General features: G+C 35.1%; 1 protein-coding gene across 7 annotated transcripts; it reads left to right on the top strand.

Annotated features, from left to right (window-relative positions):
• Positions 1–9,196: 9,196 nt before the first annotated feature.
• LOC132607115 (pentatricopeptide repeat-containing protein At2g32630-like) lies at positions 9,197–15,561 on the top strand. 7 transcript variants are annotated; one of them, XM_060320940.1, is made up of 5 exons: positions 9,197–11,841; positions 11,959–12,217; positions 12,310–12,671; positions 12,778–12,951; positions 14,907–15,561. In XM_060320940.1, exon 1 carries the CDS (start codon positions 9,351–9,353, stop codon positions 11,430–11,432), a length of 2,082 nt encoding a protein of 693 aa, XP_060176923.1. In that variant the 5' UTR covers positions 9,197–9,350; the 3' UTR covers positions 11,433–11,841; positions 11,959–12,217; positions 12,310–12,671; positions 12,778–12,951; positions 14,907–15,561. The 7 variants fall into 7 exon arrangements, with proteins under 7 accessions (XP_060176923.1, XP_060176924.1, XP_060176925.1 ...); XM_060320941.1 differs by lacking the exon at positions 14,907–15,561 and having other exon boundaries at positions 9,197–11,625; positions 11,700–11,841; positions 12,778–14,608; XM_060320942.1 differs by lacking the exon at positions 14,907–15,561 and having other exon boundaries at positions 11,959–12,066; positions 12,168–12,217; positions 12,778–14,608.
• The last annotated feature ends 96 nt before the right edge of the window (positions 15,562–15,657 follow it).

Raw genomic sequence — 15,657 nt, 5'->3', positions numbered from 1 at the left:
CTAAAGTATCTGTCCATTTAATTCTTACACATCACATACATGAATTACTTGAATTCATATGTATCTATTTATTATGTAATTTCATTCTTGCCTCTGATGATGTGCTTTGTAACTATAAATAGAGCACTTTTGGCTCATGGATTAGATACTTGAAATAAGAAAGAGAGTCTTCTCTGCCTCTTTACTTCTTTGTCTATATTTCTTGTCTTATATTGCTCTAATTTTATAACAAGTTATCAGCACGAAACTCTAATCAACTGAGAAGGTTTCGGTATGATTTTCATTTTTTTTTATGTTACGAACATCAAGCAAGGTATGTTTTCCAAAAGATCGACTTTAATTTGGTTCTTGGAATACATAATTATCATTATTATTACATTCAACTATGTCAGCCTTGAACTTAATTATATCTTGAATTCTCAAGACATAAGCACAAAATAATGTTAACGACAGTGGTTGCTATAGAAGCTTAAATGAATTTGATATAGGTTAATTGCCTTTAGTCTTATAATTACAACCACATGCCTATGATTAAATAATCTTACCTTGATCACTATTATGGGTTTGAATATATGTGGTACGATATAAGGAAATTACCACTCACATTTAGTGCTATTTTATTATTCATAAAATGTTAAAGTTATTTATTACAAGTAAACTATGACAGTTTACGATATGAGATTGCATATGTATTATTTTATTCGGTAGCTACATAGCCCGTGAATTAGCTGCTTAATTAACGATCACATGAAATCTTTGTGTGAAAAATAGTTTTCTCTATGATAAAAGACTCTACACATGCATGACTAAGATTTTCATTAACATGTGAATGTAAATGTCGGCAATTAATTGCATCTTGTTCGTCATTCATATTAAGGGAGTGATGATCATCAAATTTATTTGAATATCAATATCAGATGTATATTCATTAAATATCAAAGGGAATACTATGAAATACATGTTCGTTTCATTAGCAAATGTTACTTACAGAATTGTAAGAAATATATGACTATTAGACCGATAATAAATATTCATAAAGTCTTATTAATTAGCACTAAGCATTTAACTTTTGTAACTGTAAAAAATTAAGTGACAAGACGCTCAAGGTATTATTAATTATGGTTGGTTCTTATGATCACTTAAAGTGAAAATATTTTCAAATGCTTGCTATGTTTTATTATTGATGAACTGCTCTACTATTCATAAAAAGGTTGTAGTGAATGCAGGTAAGTCTCTGTATTATTTTAAATTCATTTTGGAAGGTTGTTATGGCTTATGATAAAGATGGCGTCACAAGGAGTATATATGGCTGTCATGAGTTTGCTACTAATTGTACAACTCGTTGGGTTCTTTTGATCCATGAGAACCGAATTAGTTCTGGATTATTTATGCCTTAAATTTGTTCCTGGAGAACAATAAAGAGTCATTATGATGTTAATTTTATATCCCTTAATGGCTAAATGAGAGTTTGCAAGAAATATATGATCACCAGAAGTGACAATATTTCCTATGCATTGTTGTGGCTACAATTGAAGATGTGTTAGAGGAAAATTTTCTACATCATATGTATCCCTCGATTTGCTCCTTAAGTAGCAATATCTTAAAAGAGGTTCTGAGCTATCATGATTTGATATGCTTAAGGCACGTTCAAATAATTGTGTTCTATTCCTGAAGAATGAGAACTTTTAATAAAAGCTAAAAATATAGATCCATTCCCTGAAGTGAATGTGATAATATTTAGTAAAGCTTATAAGTACGGACGTGCATTTGGTTGTGAAGTTATCACGACTCATCTCCAGAAGAGGTAGAATAATTGAGAAGAAATATTCTGAATATTCTATCTTTACTCCCAAAGTAGTAAAACTTTGAAATTTACTCCCGGAGTAGTAGAACTTTGAAATATACTCTCGAACAAGTAAAATATTACTTTACTCCCGAAATGGTAAAACTTTAAACTTTACTCCTGAAGTAGTAAAACCCAAAAACTTTACTCCTGAAGCAAAAAGAAAATATCTGAGAAATATATTGAAGCAATGTTTCTTGTGCTTGAGCAAAATAATGAGCTATAGATGAACGTTGCATGTCAAGCACATTCAAATAATCAGGTTTCATTTCTCGAAGAGAATGAAGTTATACCACAGGTTACCCACTGGAAAGATAAAATAATAAAGGAAATACATGTGGTATTAACATCATTGCAACACGTACCCGTCGTACGTAGGAACAACTCGAATAATTATATTAAGTATCATATTAAGGCAAAAGAAAGCAAAATAGAATGTTTCTATTATAATCATATTGATGCATTATGGTTAGTTTTTATTGATTTCCTTGAAGGAAATAGCAATTAATGTATCTCTTTATGAAGCATGTGATTATTATTTGGTTAACGCTTAGATACAAAATATTCAGATGTTAATGATGAATCTCCTTGAAGGAGATGTTTGAAATATTGAAGTTTAGAATTCAATGTTTATTTCGTGACACCAGTAGTGTCTAAATTTGCTTTCATGATACCAGAAGTATTTAAGAAATGTTTGGTAATAGAAATTAATATTCAAAGGCTCCAGAAGAACTAATTATTTATTTACAAATATCATGACACCAGCAGTATCCAAATAATATCTGATTATGATAAATAAATTGAAGTCTCTTGAAGATGTTATATATGATAATACCATTCATCGTAGATCGTAATTGGTACGATCGGAACACAATAGTAAACCTGAAGTTTATTTGCAATAAAGATGGTTATCATATTGAGACTATAAATGACTGGAAGATTGAATATCTCTGAGTTAATATGGGTAAGAAAGACATATGTGAAAAGTTACCCGAGCATGAGGGTATCACATGCCATAATAAAACCAAAACTTTATTGACATAAAATCTCATGCAATAGTAAATCAGAAGTTTACTAAAACAAATAGCACTCGTCATGGTAAACTTGAAGTTTACTAGTACATATAATTTTATCAATAGATATGACCGTTTTGGCCATCCTGATTTAAATCTGATGTGTTGATTATTCCGGAATATATTGAAGAGCTAGAAGATTCTTCAAGAATTTGTTTGCGTTGCTTGTTCTCATGATAAGTTGATTACACCAGCTAATATTGGGACTGAATCCCCTAAATTCTGAAAAATATAAAAGGTGAATGTGGGCCCCTTCACCTACGATGTGATGTCTTAAATAGATGTATTTATGAAACGGTTACATGTCTGTTTATTGTCAACTGGCAGTTCGAAGTTGCTTGCTCAAAATATTTGAGTTGGAAGCACAATTTTCAGAATACGTAATCAAGACAACTCATCTTGATAATGCTGGTTTATATCTAAGTTGGTTTGGCAGTGGATGCCTCCATAATATAGCTAAACCATTGCTTATGAGAACAGAGCTTCAAATGTTGATTTGAGATATGATACATTGCATACAACGACACTTATATGCTTCAGACCAATAAATTATGATAAATTCTCCCTTCATAATTAGTTCAGGGTCAGGAACTAGATATTTCCATCCTATATCTTTTGATGTGCGATATATGATTAATGGATATACCATGATGCACACAGATGAATTTTCCAAAGAAAATGGGGATATGTGTTAGTTTTTCTAACATGAGGGGGAGAGAATATGCAACTAAGAAATATGTTGTGCATTATCATTAGTATGATCCTCAGATAATTCAAGTCAGATGTTGGAAGCATTTACTGACTCAACTATTTCATATTTCATTTGCAAAATGCTCTTAATGTCCCTGAAGGACAGACTCTACAGCATGTATGGAGCATGGTAGACCAATCGGTTCCAAATGTAATAATCCTTGAAAAAGAAAAGGAGCAAATGATCAAGATTATCATAATAAGAAGGCAATGTGCTCTTGAAGAGCCTACGACATAACACTTCATGAAACTTTATGAGAGGTTTAGGTACCTGAAAATAATGAAGCGATGAGATCTCAGTAAGTTATGTCGAATTGCGAACCGATACAAAATGATATCTTGTCGATGATATTTTGATACAATATAGTGCGCAATATTGTATAAGGTTGTGAGGATTTGAATTCTACGTCTCTTAAAGCATGTTGACGTAGAAATAAATACCAAGTAATAAGCTGCATCTTGATAAATGTAAAGTTTATTGGACCAGCAGTCCAGATATCAGAAAATGTCACATTATTTATACTGATGGATGTTGTCACAGCCTATATGTCTTACTTGATGAAATTTATATAAAAATTCCTGAAGGATTTAAATGCCTGAAGCAATTAGTTAAAAGTTTCAGGAAATGTATTCAATCAGATTACAAATATCATTATATGGTCTAAAACAATCAGGGAGCCTATGGAACAATCACCTTAGTGAGTACTTGGTAAATAAAGGTTATATAAACGATGCCATTTGTCCATGTGTGCTTATTAAGAAAACAAAATCAGAGTTTGTTATACTTGCTATTTTGCTATTTATGTTGATGACATAAATCTCATTGGAACTCCAAAAGTGCTCCAAAAGGCAATTGAATATTTAAAGACAGAATTTGAAATGAAAGATCGTGAAAGATAAGACTTTGTCTTGTTATGCAAATAGATCATTTAGCAAACGAGATCTTTATCCATCAATCTACCTATACCGATTTTTTTTTAAAATGATTTTACATGGACAATGCGCATGCTTTAAGTACTGCAATAGTTGTTCGCTCACTTGAAGTGAGTAAAGATCCATTCCTATCTCAAGAAGAAAATGAAGATCTTCTTGGCCTTGAAGTACCATATCTTAGTGCCATTGGTGCACTTATGTATTTTGTTGTTACACCCCTCGTGTTCATATTGGTAGAACCTATGGTTTCCTAGTCCGGTATGCCCTTGGAATAGAGACCCGAGCCCGAGTTTGGAGGTAGAAAATGTCTTACCCCGTGTACGAGTGTACCAACAGATATTCCTGGCAATTTATAGAGTTAAAAGTTGAACGAATCGAACCGACGCGATCTGAACTGAATCAGAGAATCTGCAGAACACCAGTCATCGTCGACGGGTCGTCGACATGTTCGACGTGCGGCGTCGATGGGATCCCGCAGCTATGCATCTGCAGGCACAGGTCGACGGGCAAGTCGACAGGCCGTCGACCCGCTCGTCCAACCAGACCGCTGTAGCCTTTTTGGCTTCCAAGTATAAATAGGTGGTCCACGACCCTATTTCATATTTTCCTCCTTCCAAAATCAGAAAAACTCTAATATATCCTCTCCCAATATTTTCCATCATATTAATGAAGGTTTGACAAGACCCGAACCCCGTGAACCCGCGATGGTAAAGAAGAAGGTGGTTTCTAGGGTTTCTTCAAGGTTGTGAAGTTTAAGGAGTTGAAGTGAAGTGATTCTTGGGACTCTTGACCCCTCAAGGTATGTAAATGATTTCTACCTTTATATTTAAGTTGAGTATCAAGAGTTTTAATGATTCTAAGTAAAGAGGGGATAGATGTGGAAGTGGTAAGTTGATGATGGGCAAGAAAGTGACTTAGGGTTATGTTAAGAGATGATTGGGAATGAATTTGAATATATTTTGATATATATATATATATATATATATATATATATATGTGTGTGTGTTGTCATTGTTGATGTGAGTATTATAGTTGATGTGGGGTCGAATGAGGAGTTGGAGAGTTGTAAGCTTACAAAGGAAATTACTGTCTATAGTTGTTGAGCTTTATATGCATGCGAGGATGGTTAGTAAGCGGAGTAAATATCCTAATTAAGCCCTATATTATCTTAATTGTAGACTTGCAAGTTCGAGAGGGATAAGTTGGACGATTGAGTATACTCCAAGGTATGTTAAGGTCATTTTTTCCTTCTTTTGGCACGATCCTATGATATGATCCAACAAGCGAGTAAGCGAGCTTCCATATTACTCTACTCTTAAAAGCATTAGAAGTACTTCAGTCTTTGACGATTCATGTACCCCATTTATGAGTAATCCTTCTATTTGTGAGTCCAGCTTTATGTAGCCAGTCCTATGCGTACAGCTTAGTCATGCATTACATTCATTATATATTTATGTACACTTGACTAGAAGGCGTTATATACGCACACATACAGGCATTATATACGCGAATATTAGATATATGTTAAGTATGAGAAGAAATATAGGCGTTATATACGCATTACTACTATGATGATGATGTTGATTATGGCCACAAATGAGCCAATATGATATGACGAGATGCCATAGAGGCTTACAGGCGTTATATACGCACATACATCAGGCGTTATATACGCACTCATATAGATGCACGGTCATCATTGATCGGTATGAGCATGCATATTATGTGCCCACAGAGGCATTGTCAGTTACGCAGATTTATGCAGACTTAGACAGATACTAGTTCATACAAGTATATGCAGTCAGTCATTTCAGCTTATGAGTTCAAATCTTATCCATGATTTACATATGTATATATATATATATATATATATATATATATATTGTTGTTCTTATGCCTTACATACTCGGTACATTATCCGTACTAACTCCCCGTTGCTCGGGGGGCTGCGTTCATGCCGCAGGTACAGGGAGACAGACAGGTGGTCCAGCTCAGTAGGACCTCTAGATCTAGCAATAGTCAGTACGCTCCATTCGATCCGGAGCTACAGTCAGTTTTGGTATGCCCCTTTTGAGATGTGTATGCATATGGTTATGACAGGGCCCTGTCCCATCCTTTCTACAACTTTTATTCCAGTAGAGGTCTGTAGACAGTTGTATGTAGTAGTCAGATGATGTAGCCTTGTCGGCTTCTATTCTTTTGAGTACAGTATATGTAGCAGCCTAGCTGGCTTGCACTGTTCTTCCGCATGTTGTGTATGCCTGTTATGGGCTTTTGATGTTCAGTATGTTTCAGATAAGTGTTTAGGGGTGTTTGGTCGCTAGACGTCAGACTCCCGTCACGACTCATCGGTTTGGGTCGTGACACTTGCTAATGCTATAAGACCTGACATAGCATTCTGTGTTAATTTGCTAGCAAGATATAGCTCTTCTCCTACACGGAGATATTGGGACGGAATTAAGCATATACTGCGATATCTAAATGGGAACTATTGATATGGGTTTGTTTTTATGCTAACAATGGTAGTACAGATCTTGTTGGTTATGCAGATACAGGTTATTTATCTGATCCACATAAAGCTCGATCTCAAACAGGCTATTTGTTTACATGCGGAGGTATTGCTATATCGCCTAAGGCGATCTACAAAGCAGTCAGTTGTTGCTACTTCTTCGGATCATGTTGAGATAATAGTTATTCATGAAGCAAGTAGAGAATGTGTGCGGTTGAGATCAGTGATACATTTCATCAGAGAAAGATGTGGCTTGAAGTGTGATACAAAAATACCCACAGTATTATATGAAAACAATGCTGCATGCATAGCTCAATTAAAGGGAGGCTTCATAAAAGGAGATAGAATGAAGCACTTTTCACCAAAGTTATTTTTCACATATGATCTCCAGAAGAATGGTGATATTGATGTGCAACAAATCCGTTCAAGTGACAATCCTACATATTTGTTCACCAAATCTTTGCCAACTTTAACTCTTGAGAAAATGATATTCAAGATTGGAATGTGAAGACTCCGACATCTGAATTTTGGTCTTAGTCAGGGGGAGTAAATACGTGCTGTACTCTTTTTCCCTTAACCATGATTTTGTCCCATTGAGTTTTCCTGGTAAGGTTTTTAATGAGGCAGCACTCAATGCGTATTACAAGATGAGTGTACTCTTTTTCCTTCACTATGAATTTTTCTCACTGGGTTTTCCTAGTAAGATTTTAACGAGGCACACTATCTATGGACATCCAAGGGGGAGTGTTATGAATACACTGAACTAAAGTGTCTGTCCATTTAATTCTTACACATCGCATGCATGAATTACTTGAATTCATATGTATCTATTTATTATGTAACTTCATTCTTGCCTCTGACGATGTACTTTGTAGCTATAAATAGAGCACTTTTGGCTCATGGATTAGATACTTGAAATAAGAAAGAAAGTCTTCTCCTCCTCTTTACTTCTTTGTCTATATTTCTTGTCTTACATTGCTCTAATTTTATAACAACAGTGAAATATTCATTCAATTGTTTATGCATTAACAGCTTGTTTGGATGGTTGTTACCTATTGTATTGTATTGTATTGTATTGTATTGTGTTGTTAGTTTAAATACAATATTTGTTTTGATTGTTAATTTAAATTTTAATGTATCGTATGTTAAATTCATCATTACTAACGAAAAGTCACATTTCATGGAACAACCATTTGGTGTTATCACGTCCTTATCTTATTTTTTTTCTCATTTTTATTATCTAATAATTCTATTTCATCATTTGCCTTACCTTTTTATGATAGCTCTATCCCGTACCCTATCCTTGTTATAGGTTTACCCTTCAAATCGCTGATGTGTGAGATTATGTAACGATGGGAAACGATGTGTGAGATTATGTAACGATGGGAAACGATGCAATCTATCCAATCATTGTGTTAATAAAAACAATACAATAAGATACGATACAATACATTAGAGGATACACGATTTCCAATGAACAAAAAGTGTACTTTTGGAGTTATTTAGAACTTGGGAAAGAGACACTGCCGTCAAGTGAATTTTAATTTTTAGTTCTCCTATGTTTTTGAAGGAGTTGAATTTGACCCAATATACTTTCGAATGTTTCCATTAAGTCCTCATATTATACTACTCTTACTAACTTGGGGGGTCGTTTTGGTTCAAAGATAAGTTATACATAAATTAATAATACAGGAATTATTTTAGCAAACATTATGTACTATAAGGGCTCGTTTGGTACAAGGGATAAGAATAAATAATTTCAGAATTATATTTGAGATGAATTTATCCCAAATTTGATTGGGATAAATGATGATATAACTAATCCCGGAATTGTAGTATTATTTTATCCTGTAGAAGGGTACAATAACTAAATCCAGGATAACTTATCCTGGGATAACTTGTTTCCAACCAAACGACCCCTTAGTGCTCCACATAAAAAGAATATGGACAATTTTGGGCCTACCAAATCATGCCTTAGCGTCAAATATGAGGACTTAACTAAATCTTCTCAAAAATATACAGGGCCAATTTTAACTCCTTCAAAACAATACAAGGGCTTATTTGTACTTCAACCAAAACTCTTTCACTCTTGTCTTCTCCAAGTCCTAAAAAGTTCCACTTGCCGTCTTTGCTCTGAAAACATGGCATATGTCTACACTGGCTATTAATAGAGGTAATGTATATTTGTAAAAATGAAATTTTTATTATAAAGATTACATCTTTACTATTGGGTTGTGCTTAAATGTCCATTTCAAAGTTTTACCAACCTGTAAATCATTTTTTTTTCAAGAAACCCAATAAAGAAATTGCCAAATTAATATCCCATGTTCCCCCTTCACAAATTTCCAATCTTAATGCACAATCTTGCTCAAGTTTCTTCAAATTCAAGAAAAAAAACCCAATCTTGATGACTCACGGAAGCTCCAATCTTGGAAACCATATAGCCTTAGTTTTATACTTTTTAAAAGCAAGGGAGTTTGCTGAAGTTGAGAATATATTGCATGTTGTTGTTGCTAATGATGGTATGAGGAAACCAATGTCAGAAATAGCTTTTTTGTTGAGTGAAAATCATGTAGAATATAAGGTTATAGGGAAGGTGTTTAATATGTTATTTAGTGTTTATGTTGATAATATGATGTTTAAGGAAGGTTTAGAGGTTTTTGAGTATATGAGAAAAGGGGGGTTGGAAATTGATGATAGAGCTTGTATGGTTTACTTGCTTGCTATGAAAAGGCGAAGGCGATATGACTTGTTGTTCGAGTTTTTTGAGATGATGGTTGAGTTTGATGTGAAAATTACAGTTTATTCGATGACGGTGGTGATTGATGTGTTGTGTAAGATGGGGGAGGTTTGTAAGGCAAGAAAGATCATGGATGAAATAATGGTTAGTAAAGGGGTGAAACCAAATGGTTACACTTATAATATATTGTTACAAGCATATGTACAGAAACCGGATTTTGTCGCTGTAAAGGAGATTTTGAGGACGATGGAGAAGGATGGTTTCGATATCAATGTGGCAAGTTATACACTTTTGATTAAAGGATACTCAATGTTTGGCGATCTTGAAGAGGTTGAGAAGTTGTTTAGGGAAATAGAAAAGAAGGACATAGAGCCAAATGTTCATTTATGCACCTCTATGATTAGTGGTTATAGTAAGTTAGGTAATGTTAACAAGGCATTTTCAACGTTTGTCGAGATGATGCAGAGAGGCCTTGTTCCTGATGGTCACACATATGGAGCTTTGATAAATGGTTTTTGCAAGGCTGGGCAAGAAGTTGAAGTTTTGCTTAATGCAATGAAAAGCCAGGGAATTGACATAGACCGGGTCATATTTAATGCGATGATGGATGGTTGCTGTAAGCAGGGTAATGTGGAGGAAGCATGGAGGGTACAGAGAATTATGGAGGGCAAAGGACATGAGCCTGATGCAAATACTTACAATATAATTGCTACAGGCCTGTGCAAGCTAGATTTGCATGATGAAGCAAAGAGGTTGTTGTTCTCGATGGTGGATCGAGGTGTAGCTCCAGATGCAGTTAGTTATACAACTTTAATCGATATTTATTGCAAGCAGGGAAATTTTGTGGAAGCAAAAAGGGCACTTATTGAGATGCAAACTAAGGAAATTAAGCCTACCACGGCGACGTACACTACCCTGATACATGGTTATTGCAAGGTGGGAAATATTGCTAAAGCAGAAAAGGTACTTATTGAGATGGAAACTAAGGGAGTTAAGCCTAACACGGTAACGTACACTGCCCTGATAGATGGTTATTGCAAGGTGGGAAATATTGCTAAAGCAGAAAAGGTACTTATTGAGATGGAAACTAAGGGAGTTAAGCCTAACACGGTAACGTACACTGCCCTGGCAGATGGTTATTGCAAGCAAGGAAATTTTGTGAAAGCCGAAAGGACACTTTTTGAGATGGAAACTAATGGAGCTGAGCCTAACACGAGAACATACACTGTGCTAATAGATGGTTATTGCAAGGCGCGAAATATTGCTAAAGCAGAAAAGGTACTTATTGAGATGGAAACTAAGGGAGTTAAGCCTAACATGGTAACGTACACTGCCCTGATAGATGGTTATTGCAAGGTGCGAAATATTGCTAAACCAGAAAAGTTACTTGTTGAGATGGAAACTAAGGGATTTAAGCCTGACACGGTAACGTACACTGCCCTGATAGTTGGTTATTGTAAGGTGGGAAATATTGCTAAAGCAAACAAGGTACTTATTGAGATGGAAACTAAGGGAGTTAAACCTAGCACAATTACTTACAATGCCCTGATAGATGGTTATAGCAAGGTGGGAAATATTGCTTAGGCGAAAAAAGGTACTTATTGAAATGGAAACCAAGGGAGTTAAGCCTAATACAAATAGTTACAATGCTGTGATAGATGGTTATGCAAGCAGGGAAACTTTGTTGAAGCAGAAAGGCTGCTTAGTGAGATGAAAACTAAGGGAGTTAAGCCTAATATGAGAACATGCAATTCCCTGAAGATGGAGTATGAGAAAGGTATGATGAAAGATTTAAGGATTGTCATGATGTCTATACATACACCTCTCATATACTTCGGGGATGCATATCAGGAAAAGTAGATGCTGCTTTAGAGCTTTTCAACGAGATGCCTACAAAGGGTTTAGTTCCGGACGTGGTGACTTACACAACAATGATCTTTGCCTATCAAAATAGGGCAGTTCAAATGAAGCCTTCAGATCAAATGAAAATCGGGTATTACATATGATTTCAGCATCTTGTGATTTGATTATTTGCCTAACTTTTTCTGAGGTTTGAGGCATATGTGTATATATGCATACGTTACAAACCTTTAAATATATAAGTATGCAGGTTTAATGTTGAAGTACCAGAGGACAAGAGATACATCAACAATTAGATGGCAAAACCCCAGCCGATACTCGCTGTTTCCAATGTAGAATGCTGCTCAAGTGGAAACTTGTAAGATACTAATATTAAAGAGTATTTGATTTTCATGAACAAGACGATTTTCTTGTTCTTTTTAAAAAAGTACAAAATGTATGAAGTTCTCCGGATTGCAGTCTCCCAACTGTCCAGGTATTGTAAAGAAGGAAGATTCTCCATGAGATTTGTAAGTTTCTAATTACAAGTTTGCAAATTGACACTGTAAACATATGCAGTATGACTTGTAAGGTGTTAATACAGATGAGTATTTTGTGGCAGGACAAGTTTATCTACTGGAATGATGTACCGTTGCTTCATTTTAATGAGGAACAAGTTGGAGGCGCTAATGATCAAGATGGAGGTGCGAATGAACAGGATCATAATCCGCATGTAGGCGCTAATAAGCAAAATGCTGATCCAGATGGAGACGCTAATGAGCAAAATGCTGATCGAGAAGGAGACGCTAATGAGCAAAATGCTGATCAAGATGGAGACGCTAATGAGTAAAATCCTGATCAAGATGGAGACGCTAATGATCAGATTATAAATTATACACCCAATGTTATTACTTACCCTGCACTTGTGGATAGCGCTTCATAGTTGAAATTTATTTAGTGCCAAAAGTTGTTCTTTACAAACTTGTAAGTCGTTAACTTCATGTAAATCAGATTTAGCTATTGGGAGGCATAACAGATTATTTAGTACTTCTTCATGATAACTTGAGAAAAAAAGAATTATATGGTGCAGGACATCGTGCAGAAATTCGGTGTGCCTAGCTTGTCTGCCATAAACTCAAGGTTGATATCGATTTGAGACCCAATAAAGGGCGAAACTGCTGTTCAGATTTAAGCTGCTTGGTTTCCTTCCTTCATTTCAGACAATGATCTTGGAAGACAGGAGATATATTGCCCTATGACATCTGTAAGTATTCAGACGATTTTAGACTATAACAACTTTTTATTATTTGAATCAAAATGAAATATCAACCATGAGATTAAGAAACTATGGTCCTTAAAGCTAAATGTTGTTTCATTACAAAGTCATGCTGGGAATATCACTTCCCAAGTGTGTAATTTCAAACTTTTGATGCATTTGGTTCAAAATGTTTAGCTACATGTTTGTTCTTTAAGCAGTATTGCTTCCTATATTGTGTAACTCTGTAGATGCTGGTGGGGATGTATGCAAATTTTTAGGCTCTGGCACTCTTTTTTGGCTAAGTGGCCTACATTCTAATCATTATACCAGAGACAGAGCTAACTTTAGTATGCAATATAGAACTTGGATTGCATTTTTATAGTGTGTTGTGATTTAACGGTTAGTGACCCTCACTAGGAAGAAAAAAAAAAGTTAGATGGACTTCTTATATTAATTGATGGGAAAGACTTTCCAGTTTTTACAGCATGTTCTAAATACCTGGGTGAAAGAGTAAATATAATTAGGAACCAGCAGTACTGCAGTCGCTTCATCAAAAGCTTTGGGTCTTGGTATGCTGTTTGACAATCTCTAATAAATGAATATTCTGATATAGTTCTTTGCCACTTTAACCCGTATGTTAACATTTAGATCACGTTTCTTTGCCTGTCACTCTCTTTGGCATAACTGTTTTGATTGAATACAATTTGACAGAACTGGTTAATAGACTTGCTCTATTTCCTTATAAGCTCGTTTCAAAGCTTTCATCATATTAACTTTTGATGAAGTAAACAAACTTTATTTAAAGAAGAGGCACCATTGAAGCACCAGATAGCTATACTGTTTTTATCTTTTTCATATTGTTTGATTGATGTACTGTGAGCAAATCCAAATCTTCACCCACGTGTATCTCCTCTCAAAAATTCTACTACAGATTAACTGAGTGATCATGAATGTTTATGACTTTGATAGGTGTAAGCAAGTTTATCTATCCTTTTTTCTTTTTCCCGAAGTCACAGCTGACGTATTAAATTCTGAATATATTACATTCTCTCATGCAGTCTACAGTACCTTTGAGTTCATTGTCTCGCACTGATAATAAGACCATTTTAGCTGCATGTGCTCAATCATTGGCGGAGTACTGTGAAGTTCTCCTTCTAAATTTTTAAAGAAAATTGCACAATTTTGATGAATAATAATGTAATATTGACTTCCTAATTATTTATGTTTTGATTGTAATTTTGTAGAATAAAAATAATTTTCTGCGCTCAACTACTGTCTACCGTATGGTGGCTTCTGAGATTTAAACAACTAGAAAGATCAGCGTGATGAAATGTTGTGGTTACTTGGTATGAAAACCTCGTTTGAATGTTTAGGGTGTGTTTGTTATGGGGAAATTTTTTCCAATTTTCCCATGCTTGGTTGGTCTAAATTTTTGGAAAACATCTTATCTAGGAAAAAAAGTTCCTCAAAAATGAGGAAGATGACTTTCCCTATGGAAGTAGGGAAAACAAATTCCATAAGTGGCATTCCACACTGATTGTCTCCCTCTACCCTTCAATAAAACCCATCCCCATAGCCCTCATCCCCACCACCCTCACCTTCACCCCCGTAGTGTTTTCCTAGATTATTTACCAATGCTTTTGGGATAATTTTTTTTTTGTTTACCTACAAATACAAGAAAATACCTAAGAAAAACACATATTTTCCAGGGAAACATTTTTTGTGGAAAGCATTTTCCTTCATACCAAACACACCTCTAGACCGTGCTGGTTAAGTTCACTATTCATGTCTCCCTTTCCTGCCATAGCGGATTGTGATCACGTTAAGATTTCTTATGTGAGAATTCAGGTCAACTGACAATTGCTCCCTGTTGTAAAAGCGTGAAGCCAAGTTGATGTTTATTCTTGCTTGATTCGTCTGAGTAATAAAACCACATGCAAGCTAACTGTCTTCTCCTGCAGTATTTTTTCTGGCTCTAGCATCTGAAGGCTACTGACAAAGCTATGTCCACAAATGTTAAACTTCAAGAACAAGCAGCATGTGTTGTTTCTGTTGTTTTCTCCAAATAATAGCCTTTTGATGAGTTTCAGCTTGGTAGACTGATAATATATTGTGCGTCAATGGAACTGCTTAATAGAGGAGAAAACAAGCTTATCCTTGAATATATTACAGGTTATTATTCCTCTTCATTCTCAAACAGGTTGTACGCACGCCAATGATCTGCTTGAATGGTTAAAATTGAAGAGTTCATGTTGGATATTTTTTGTTGAAAAAAAGAGTGTAGGTTGCAATAATTTTCTGTTCTAATCTATTGTTAGCTGAATTCAAAGGCAGAAGTATATGAAGATCGTGCTGGTTTTTCCACCACACCAGTAAGATTTCCTAGCTCTGAAGGGATGTTTCGTCTGAGATTGTTCCCGAAAAGTCAAGAATTTGGAGATTATAAATTTGCAAAAGCTTTAGGTTGCTCATCTAGTGGCATACCCAATCCTTTCTTCTTCAGTTGAGATAATTTTACTCCCCCATTTTTGTCATGAGTTACCAGTTATAATGATAATTCAGCAAAGTGGTTGGCATAAGCGTTGCTTCAAAAGACATATACTAGAACACAATTTTACTGATTTGGATGCGCCATTAAAATCATTAGTGGAATAGTAGATTTTTTGGTTTCAAATGACAAAGTCATTTTATTGTCTTTGACACTCAAATGTA

Source organism: Lycium barbarum, chromosome 8, assembly GCF_019175385.1.
Source record: "Lycium barbarum isolate Lr01 chromosome 8, ASM1917538v2, whole genome shotgun sequence".
Taxonomy (NCBI): domain Eukaryota; kingdom Viridiplantae; phylum Streptophyta; class Magnoliopsida; order Solanales; family Solanaceae; genus Lycium; species Lycium barbarum.
The sequence above is the reverse complement of the archived record's forward strand: the minus strand, read 5'-3'. Positions and strand labels throughout refer to the sequence as shown.